The sequence below is a fragment of the Phascolarctos cinereus genome, unplaced genomic scaffold (assembly GCF_003287225.1).
Source record: "Phascolarctos cinereus isolate Bilbo 61053 unplaced genomic scaffold, phaCin_HiC Scaffold_400;HRSCAF=1009, whole genome shotgun sequence".
In the NCBI taxonomy this organism is placed as follows: Eukaryota; Metazoa; Chordata; class Mammalia; order Diprotodontia; family Phascolarctidae; genus Phascolarctos; species Phascolarctos cinereus.
In genome coordinates this window covers 19,352-28,963 of record NW_027555737.1, presented here as the reverse complement: position 1 = coordinate 28,963, position 9,612 = coordinate 19,352, and the positions used below count along the sequence as shown (strand labels likewise).

Below are 9,612 nucleotides of genomic sequence, written 5' to 3'. Positions count from 1 at the left end.
ATGCTTCCTTTTCCTATCACAACTGCTTTCTTGGTAATCCCAACCTGGGTCTGAGACGGGAACTGCTGCTACCCTGGAAGGGGGTGTATATTGTGACATTTTTGGCAGGGTGGTCACCAGATTTCTGGGCTAAATCCCAAATTCTCCTCTTTTCTTCAGTAGCATAACAAGAGGAAATAATGATGTTAATGTATCCACATGTTAGGTCAAGTTGAGGGGCTATAGTTTTTCTCAAGAATTTCAGTTTTTGGAAACTTCTGGACACTAATTATAGGACTCTGAGGACAAACTTGCCATTTTGCTCCATCCAGCAGCATTCAAAGACTTGTTTTTTATTCTGATATTCAGGGTTGATTCAGTGTTCTTAGATAGTTTCATAACGATTATTAATGTTAAATTGTGGGCAATATGGTTGTACAATCAGAACTAGTGCAGAAGGACGACACAGATGATTTTCAAGAGCCTGAAGTTAGCAAGAAAAGTAAAATTGAAACTGAAACTCTCAAAAAGTGTGTTGGTAAGTAGTTTAGATGAAAATTAATTTCAGATTACCTTTTGTATTTTATTTTATTTTTTTAAATTTTTAGGCAATTGGGATTAGTGACTTGCCCAGGGTCACACAGCTAGTAAGTGTCAAGTGTTTGGTCTGAGGCCAGATTTGAACTCAGGTCCTCCTGACTTCAGGGCCGGTTGCTCTATCCATTACACCACCTAGCTGCCCTCTTTATCCCATTCCTGATAAGAATAAGGTTCCAGCCCTCCTACAAGCTTCTACTGTATTGTCTTTTTCCCTCATTTATGAGAGATAATTACTCTTTTTTATCTCTTCCTATGCAGTTTTATTTTTTTTAAGAATTACCACATTATACACAGCTCAGCCCAAGCATTTCTTTCCTACTACTCAAATAGTGATGATGATCATAAAAATACTGATAATTTTCACATATAAGAAGTAAACAGTTTTACCTTATTTAGTCCTTTATAATTGGTCCTTAATGTTTATATTTCTCCTGGATCTTATGTGTTGAATTTTCCTAAAGTTCTGTGATTTTTGTCATAGATAACTGAAAATCTCTGAGTTGGTTAAATGCCCATTTTTTCATTTAGGGTTATACTTAATTATTTTTTCTGGGTAAGTTATTCTTGGTCATAGCTCCAGATCTTTTACTCTGCAGAACAGAGTATTCCAAGACCTACGGTCCTTCAGCATAGTAGCTGATAGAGTACTCACTCTAATTGAAGCTCTCGTGCCATTACAGTAGTTTCACCTAAATGCAAATCTTGCTGCCTCAGATCTCTTTGTATTTTGTTGTCACAATAATTTTCCTTAATGGTTGGTCTACTTGTGTTACTTCCCTCCTTGTGTCTAATCTAGCCTCTAGTGTAAAATATAAATTCATCAACTTGACTTTTAAAGCTGTGCAGTTTGTCCTCAAAATATTTTCTGTCTGACTATACTTATTTTCCCTTCCTTCTATTTCTCACATTGAATAGTTCTTCTGTTTCTGTTCCATTGTCGTGATTGTTGTTCCACACACTTTCTTCCTTCTTTAATTTTTTTGCTTCATTTTATCAGACTCTTTATGACCCTGTTTAGAAGTTTTCTTGGCAAAGATACTGGAATGGTTTGGTATTTCCTTTTCTAGCTCATTTTGTAGATGTGGAAGTTGAAGAAAACAGGGTTAAAATGACTTGCCCAGGGTCACACAGCTAGTAAGTATCTGAGGCTGGATTTGAACTCAGGAAAATGAGTTTTCCTGACTGCAGGCCGGGTATTTTCTCATTTTCTCCTCTCTTTCTCTCTCTGTCTGTCTGTCTCGTTTCCTCAGTCTATATTATATTTATATATTCTATATATAAGTATATATTCAAATAATACATATACTATATATATATATATAACATATATAGCATATAAATATTCTCTCTTATGTTCTGTATACAAAATATATATGTACATGTTTTCTTCCCAGTTGAACCTATTGTTTAAGGAAATCTGTTTAAGGAAATAGACTATTTAATTTTTATCTTTTTACTGTAGTAATTTTAAAATATAAAAGATATGTTCAGGTATTTCAAAGGCTATCCCAGGAGAAAAGGAATACCCAAAGAGTTGCTTTGTTTTCTGCTGTGATTAATTAATGATGAATCTTGTTTTGATTGCCATCCTAGTAGATAGCGTTCCAGAAAAATTAGATGAAAGTTGTTAAAAGTTTGAGGATGGGAAATTACAGTTATCCATATATGCCTTGGGAGGTAGTGAGTTCCCCTGTCACTGGATAACTTTAAGCAGAAGTTGGATGATAGAATTTGAGAAAGATGAGATCCTTTCTAGTTCTAAAGCTTGTTAGTCTGTTAAAATTTGTGAAACTTGTCCATAATTTTCTATAAGTGTTCAGCAGTATGAATAACATGAATATATATATCTTTGTAGTTAGGATTCCTACTGATTAAGCAAATAGCACATTGCTTAAAATATATTGAATTATAAAAATACAATTTCAAGTGTTTTATACAATTTAAAATTTTATTTGTCAGTAGACCATGTTTGTGATTGAATTGTTTTAGGAGAAAGACTACATCGGATTGTGAGCTGCACTGCTTGTGGACAGCAGGTGAACCATTTTCAGAAGGATTCAATATATAGACATCCTGCACTAAACGTCCTTATTTGTAAGGTATGTAGTTATGAACTGGATGATGATTTTATCTGTGAACTATTATTCCTTTTGTTCTGTAGTAGTTGAGTAAATGACAGATCTCTTCTTACGTTTTAAGATATTCTTTTATTTATGTGAATTCTGCAGTGCTTTGTTTCGAAAGTTTAAGCTCTGTCTTAAGAGCTCGGGTTCAGTAAATATCAAACTTTCATAAAAATCAGACTTGGTTAATAAATGGGTTAGTTTGGATTTACTTCACTTTTTAACTTGTATACATGAAAACAAACATGTGTGCCCAACTTGTGGTAGAGCCTTCTGAGTGCATACTTGTCTGATTGACCACAGCTGATCATCTTTGATTACAAAGGAAAGCAACCAACCAAATGTGAAACAGACACAAGTTTGTTGTTTTTTAAACAAGATGTTCATTTAATTTATGTGTTTCCGTTAACTTTCCTGAAGTACTCTGAAAAGTGTCGACCATGTGAATGACAGTACCCCTTTTGGGATCAAAACTTGTTTTCAGACAATTAACTATTATTAATTATTTATTATAATATCAATTCATTCACTTACTTTAAGGTTTTTTTAATTAAAAATATATTTTGTTGCTACTTTTTATTTTTATGTCACAATTTCTTCTGGTTATGGTATTCCTTTAATCCACAGAATTGAAGTTGTTTTCAACAAGGAAAAATATTTAATTAAAAAAAAAACCACCAAAAACCCAAACCCAGTACTCTGAGTGTTTGACAACTATTCTGCCCTTGATTGTCTCTGCTTCTGGTGAGAGGAGGATATTTGAGATTATACATTTTTGAGGATTAGTATTTGTTGTAATGATAAAAATATCTTTAATAATAGCGTTTTGTAGCTCTTTGAGGTTTCCAAAGTGCTTTACATATTTAATCTTGTTTGATGCACAACAACTTGTGAGGCTAGTGTTGTTATTATAATACCTATTTTGCTCATAAAAAAAATTAATTCTGAAAATAGTTAGGTTACTTGAGAAAGGATTTCTTCTGAAGTTGTCTAGCATTCTATCAACTATGCCACTAGTCAATGTTGGATTTAATTTTGTTCTTTTCAGTTGTGTTATTATAGAAATGTTTTGTAGTGTTCTCTGGTTGCTATTTGTTTTCCTTTTATCAATTTATACAGTTTTTTCTTTGGAAATCTTCTGAGTTTTCTTTGAATCAGTTTTTTATGGTTAAAATGAATTCTTCATTCCTCTCTGTACTTACTGCATGGTAACATTCAGCTATGGTTATGTTACACATTTTGTTCAGCCATTCCCTACTTATGGGTTGTTACTTTGGTAGCACTTCTTTATTATTGCAAAATATTTTATTTTTTTTTTCTTTGCTGTGAGTAAAGTTATCACCCCACTTTTATGTTTAAAGATATTGGCTTAATGGTTTGAATCATTTTAAAATTGTGCTTTGTGAATGTTAACATTTTAGTAGATTTTTAAAATGTAGAAATCAATGTTAATTCCTTTTTAGAACTGCTACAAATATTATATGAGTGAGAACATAAACTGCAATTCTGAAGGAATTGGTGAGCAGTGCAGGTAGGAATATAATATCTAGAAAATATAATGAAATAATTTTATTTAATGTATCAGTGGCTCTTAATCATGTCAAATGTCAGAGATTATAGTATATGTTCAAAATGAGGGGGACACAAGTATTAGATTTCTAACTACAGATTTTTTTAAACATTTATTTATTAATTAGTTTTAGTTATCAACATTTTAAAAAAGATTTTCCTTTAAATTTTCTTCTCTCCTTTACCTTCTCCCTCCTCAAGATGGCATGCAGTGTGATATAGGCCATATGTGTACAATCATAGTAAACATATTTCTACATTAGTCATGTTATAAAGAAGAATTAGAACCAAAGGGGAAAACCACGAGAAAGGAAAAAACGACAAAAAAGTGAAAAATAGTATACTTTGATCTGTATTCAGACTCCATAGTTCTTTCTCTGGTTGTGGATAGCATTTTCCATTATGAGACTTTTGGAATTGTTTTAGATCCTTAAATTACTGAGAAGAATTAAGTCTATCAAAGTTAGTCATCATATAGCGTGACTTACAGTGTACAATGTTATTCTGGTTCTGCTCACATATGTATGATTCTGTTCATATATGAATCTCTAGGTTTTCTGAAGTCCACCTGCTCATCATTTCTCATGGCACAATAGCATTCCATTACATTTATGCACCACGACTTGCTCAGCCATTCCCCAACAGATGGGTATCCCTTCCATTTCCAATTCTTGGCCACCACAAAAAAAGCTGCTATAAATATTTTTTATACATGCGGGTCCTTTTCCCATTTGTATGATCTCTTTGGGATACAGGCCTAGAAGGGGTATTGCCAGGTCAAAGGGTTTGCATGATTTTATAACCCTTTGGGCATAGTTCCACATTGCTTTCCAGAATGGTTGGCTCAGTTCACAACTCCACCAACAACGCATTAGTGTTCTAATTTTCCCACATCTCCAATATTTATCATTTTTTTCTGTTTTTTCGTGTTAGTCAATCTGATAGGTGTGAGGTGGTACTTCAGAGTCATTTTGATTTGCATTTCTCTCAAATCAGTAGTGATTTGGAGCACTTTTTCATGTATAGCTCATGAGGCCTTTCTCAGAGACACTGGGCGTCAAACTGCTTTCCCAGCTTTCTGCTTCCCTTCTAATCTAGGTTGTATTGGCTTGGTTTGTGCAAAACCTTTTTAATTTCATGTCAGCGAAGTCACCCATTTTGCATGATGTAATGTCCTCTAACTCTTGTTCAGTCATGAAGTCTTCCCTTCTCCATAGATCTGATAGGTAAACTACTCCTTGCTCTCTTAGTTTGCTTATAGTATCAGTCTTTCTGTTTCAATCATGTGCCCATTCTGACGTGATCTTGGTCTAGGGTATAAGATGGTGGCCTGGGCCTAGTTTCTGTCGTACTATTTTTCCATTGTTCCAGGCAGTTTTTGGTACATCGTGATTTCTGATCCCAGAAGCTGGAGTCTTTGGATTGAACAAGTAGCAGATGACTATAGTCATGGACTGTTGTGTCTTGCATACCTAACTTTTCCCAGTGATCCGCCACCCTATTTCTTGGCTAGTACCAAGGAATTTGGAGGATTGCTGCTTTATGATACAATTGAAGATCTGGTACACTTAGGCCACCTTCCCTTGCATTTCTTTTCATTAGTTCCCTTGATAGTCTGGACCTTTTGTTCTCCCAGATGAATGTTGTGATTGTTTTTTGGTTTGGTTTTGTTTTTCCCCAGCTCTATAAAATAATTTTTTGGAGGGGTTTGATTGGTACAGCACTGAATATGTAAATGAATTGAGGCAGGATTGTCCTTTCTATTATATGAGTTGGGCCTACTCCTGCGCAACTGCTATTTTCCCAAGGATTTAGATCTGACTTTCTTTGTGTGAAAAGTGTTTTATCATTATGTTCATATAGTCCCTGAGCTTGTTTCAGTAGGTAACCTTCCCCATATTTTCTAATGTCTACAGTAACTTCAAATGGAATTTCTCTTTCTATGTCTTGCTGTTGGCCTCTGTTAGTAATATATAGCAATACTGATGATTTATATGGGTTTATTTTCTATCCTGCAACTTTGCTGAATTTGTTTATTATTTCAAGTAATTTTTTACTTGATTCTCTTATCATATCATCTGCAAAGAGTGATAGCTTTGTTTCTTCTTGGCCTAGTCTAATTCCTTTGGTTTCTTTTTCTTCTCTCATTGCTAAAGCGAACATTTCTAGTACAATATTGAATAACAGTGGTGATAATGGACACCCTTGTTCCACCCTGCCCCCATCTATTTTGGAAATGCTTCTAGCTTATCCCCATTATATATATACTTGGTGATGGTTTTTGATAGGTGTTACATACTATCATTTAAAGAAAGACTCCATTTATTCCTATGCTCTCTAGTGTTTTTAATAGCAATGGGTGTTGTATTTTGTCAAAATTTTTTTCTGTATTTATTGAGATAATCATATGATTTCTGTTAGTTTTGCTGTTGATATGGTCAGTTATGCTGATAGGTTTCCTAATATTGAACCAACCCTGCATTCCTGGCATAAATCCTACCTGGCCATAGTGTATTATCCTTGACAAAAATTGTTGTAATCTCTTTGCTAATATTTTATTTAAACTTTTTGCTTCTGTATTCATTAGGGAGATTAGTTTATAATTTTCTTTCTCTGTTTTGGGTCTTCCCAGTTTAGGTATCAGCACCATATTGTATCAAAAAGAATTTGGTAGGACTCCTTATTCACTAATTTCCCGAGACTATACTATATAGACTATTATCTTTATAGTATTGGAATTAATTGTTCTTTAAATGTTTGATAGAATTGCCTTGTAAATCCATCTGGCCCTGGAGATTTTTTTTTCCTAGTCAGAGATATAAGGAAAATGTTTGTTTCCATAAAATTGAAACAACCACTAGAAAAGTAACTAAGTAAAACTGGATGCAGCCAGTCTTATCTTGTTTGGCTGGTAGAAGTCAGTAAATAGGACAAAGGTTAAGCTTTACTTAGAGTGCACATTCAGTTTTGTCCAGAGGTCTATCATACCTAACTTTTCTAATGCTCTATTCACCTCCTTAACTTCTTTCTTGTTTATTTTGTGGTTAGATTTATCTCGTTCAGAGAGGGGGAGGTTGAGGTCCCCCCCAGTATCGTTTTGCTCTCTGTTTCTTCCTGTAGCTCCCTGAACTTCTCCTCTAAGAATCTGGATGCTATACCATTTGGTGCATATATGTTTAGTAATGATATTACTTCATTGTCTATGGTGCCTTTTAGCAGGATGTAGTTTCCTTCCTTATCCCTTTTGATAACATCTGTTTTTGCTTTTGCTTTGTCTGAGATCAGGATTGCTACCTCTGTTTTTTTCTTTTTTACTTCAGCTGAAGCATAATATATTCAGCTCCAGCCTTTTTTTTTTACCTTTCCCTGTATGTGTCACTCTTTTTCAAATGTGTTTCCTGGAGACAGCATATTGTAGGATTATGGTTTTTAATCCATTCTGCTATCCACTTTCATTTTACGGGGCAGTTCATCCCATTCACATTCACAGCTATGATTACTATCTATCTTTCTCTTCACCCTTTCCCCCCCATTTATGCTTTTCTTTCTCCTTTCTCCTTTTTCCTCTTCCCTCCTCACTAGTGTTTTGCTTTTCACCACCATGTCCCTCAGTCCCATCTCCCTTCTATTAGCCCCCTCTCTTTTCTTCCCCTTTACTCTCCTTACTTCTTCCCTCCCTTCTATCCTCCCTCCCTTTTCTTTTCCTTTTCCCCTCCTACCTTTTACAGGGTAAATCTTGTCTGCCTCCTTGTTTCCTCTTCTCCCAGTACAATCCCTTTCCAACACTTAATTAGATTTTTTTACCTTCACATCAAAGTCAACTCATACTTACACCCTCTGGGCTTTCACAGGTCAGTGAGGGAAGGTGAGAGTGACTTACTTCTTACTGCACAATCTTGGCTCCCAGAAGTGGACCAACTTACATTTATAATTTTAAAGAAAATATTTTCATTTATATCATTTTTTTAAATTAGTAGATTTTCATTCCTGCTTAATTTTAATTTTTTGAGTCTTTAAGTAGTTGTTTGACTAAGAATGATGCCTTAATTTTTTTGTGTTGTTTTGTTTTTTGTACATTTCAGATGGTGTGCAGAACGTGGAAACCTAATTTGTTGTGACTCTTGCGATAATGCTTTTTGCAAAAAATGCATTTCCCGCAATCTAGGGAAAAAAGAAATCTCAAAAATAATGGATGAAAACAATCAGTGGCAGTGCTATATTTGCCACCCAGAACCTTTGTTAGATTTGGTTGCAGTCTGTGACTGTGTATTTGAGGATATATCACTTTTGAGGCAACAGAATAAAAAGAAGCTAAAGTCTGCAAGTGAAAAGAGTGGTAAGACATGTAACCATCCACCTAAATTCTACTCCACCACAAAAGAAGAAGAAAAACCTCAGTTAGATGATTTTCACTCAGATGCTGTAACACATTCTTTTTCATCATTAATGGTTTCAAAAGACTTGATTACAAAGACTGAAACACTACTTGAGAACACTACAGTTATGAAGTCTAGTTTTGTGACATTTTCAGAACAAATAGCCAGCAATTCAGAAATGAGCTCAAATACTATGTTAAATCAATTGAAAGGTGTTAGATCTGTAAGGAATGACATAAGTAAGGCTCATAAGGCATTAGAAGAATGCTTGAACAAGGAGATAAGCAGCTTGGTTGTTAAAGAAAAGAAAGAAAATAGCAAAGAAGGAAAACATGAGAATGCTAAAAAAGATGCCAAAATTAAAAATGTAGATAAAAAATATGAAGTGGAAGATATATTTGCTACAAAAACAAAAAGGTTTCCAAATGACAAAACTGATGCAGAAATTATAGTTCCAACAGCAACAACTGGTGAGGTTAAGAATACAAATGAATTTCAATATGAACCTGCATGTACTTCTAAATCTTTAGATATGGACATTCTATCCATTCCTTCTTCAAGACCTGAAGATATTTTTGAGAATCAAGAAAGTTCTATCAATATCCAGAATGATGAAAATACTGAAATATATAAGGACACAGAAAATTCCCTTTTAGAAACAAATGAATCTTCAAAGTTGGCAAAGGAAGATCCATGGTAAAGACATTAACGAGGAAATTATATGTTAAGTTTTCTCCTTTTTCCATGTCAGATGCCTCATTGAAAGATATTATTAGTCAAGAGAAAAGAGAAGAGGAATATCAACAGGAGAGCAGTATTCCAGGAAATACTGAAGTCATCCCTGATAATGACACTGCACTATTTAACGAGGAAACTGACCTTCAAAGATCACCGCTTGTGAAAACAACATCTTCAATTGGACACATAGAAAAGGAGCTTGTAACATCTAATTCAGAAGAAAGTGG

The 9,612-nt window shown here is 34.3% G+C and overlaps 1 protein-coding gene across 1 annotated transcript; it reads left to right on the top strand.

The window, feature by feature from the left end:
* The first annotated feature begins 408 nt into the window (after positions 1-408).
* On the top strand, positions 409-9,347 carry LOC110204443 (transcriptional regulator ATRX-like). Its single transcript, XM_020980674.1, has 4 exons — positions 409-517; positions 2,569-2,678; positions 4,166-4,233; positions 8,354-9,347. The coding sequence occupies exons 1-4, from the start codon at positions 409-411 to the stop codon at positions 9,345-9,347; spliced, it is 1,281 nt and encodes a 426-aa protein (XP_020836333.1).
* The last annotated feature ends 265 nt before the right edge of the window (positions 9,348-9,612 follow it).

What these genes read in the sequence shown, in the direction of transcription:
- LOC110204443 (XM_020980674.1), top strand. Translation starts at nt 409, where the DNA reads ATGGTTGTACAATCAGAACTAGTGCAGAAGGACGACACAGATGATTTT. An exon ending in TAAACGTCCTTATTTGTAAG is followed by an intron (nt 2,679 to 4,165) that starts GTATGTAGTTAT and finishes ATTCCTTTTTAG; the next exon opens with AACTGCTACAAATATTATAT. An exon ending in GGAATTGGTGAGCAGTGCAG is followed by an intron (nt 4,234 to 8,353) that starts GTAGGAATATAA and finishes TGTACATTTCAG; the next exon opens with ATGGTGTGCAGAACGTGGAA.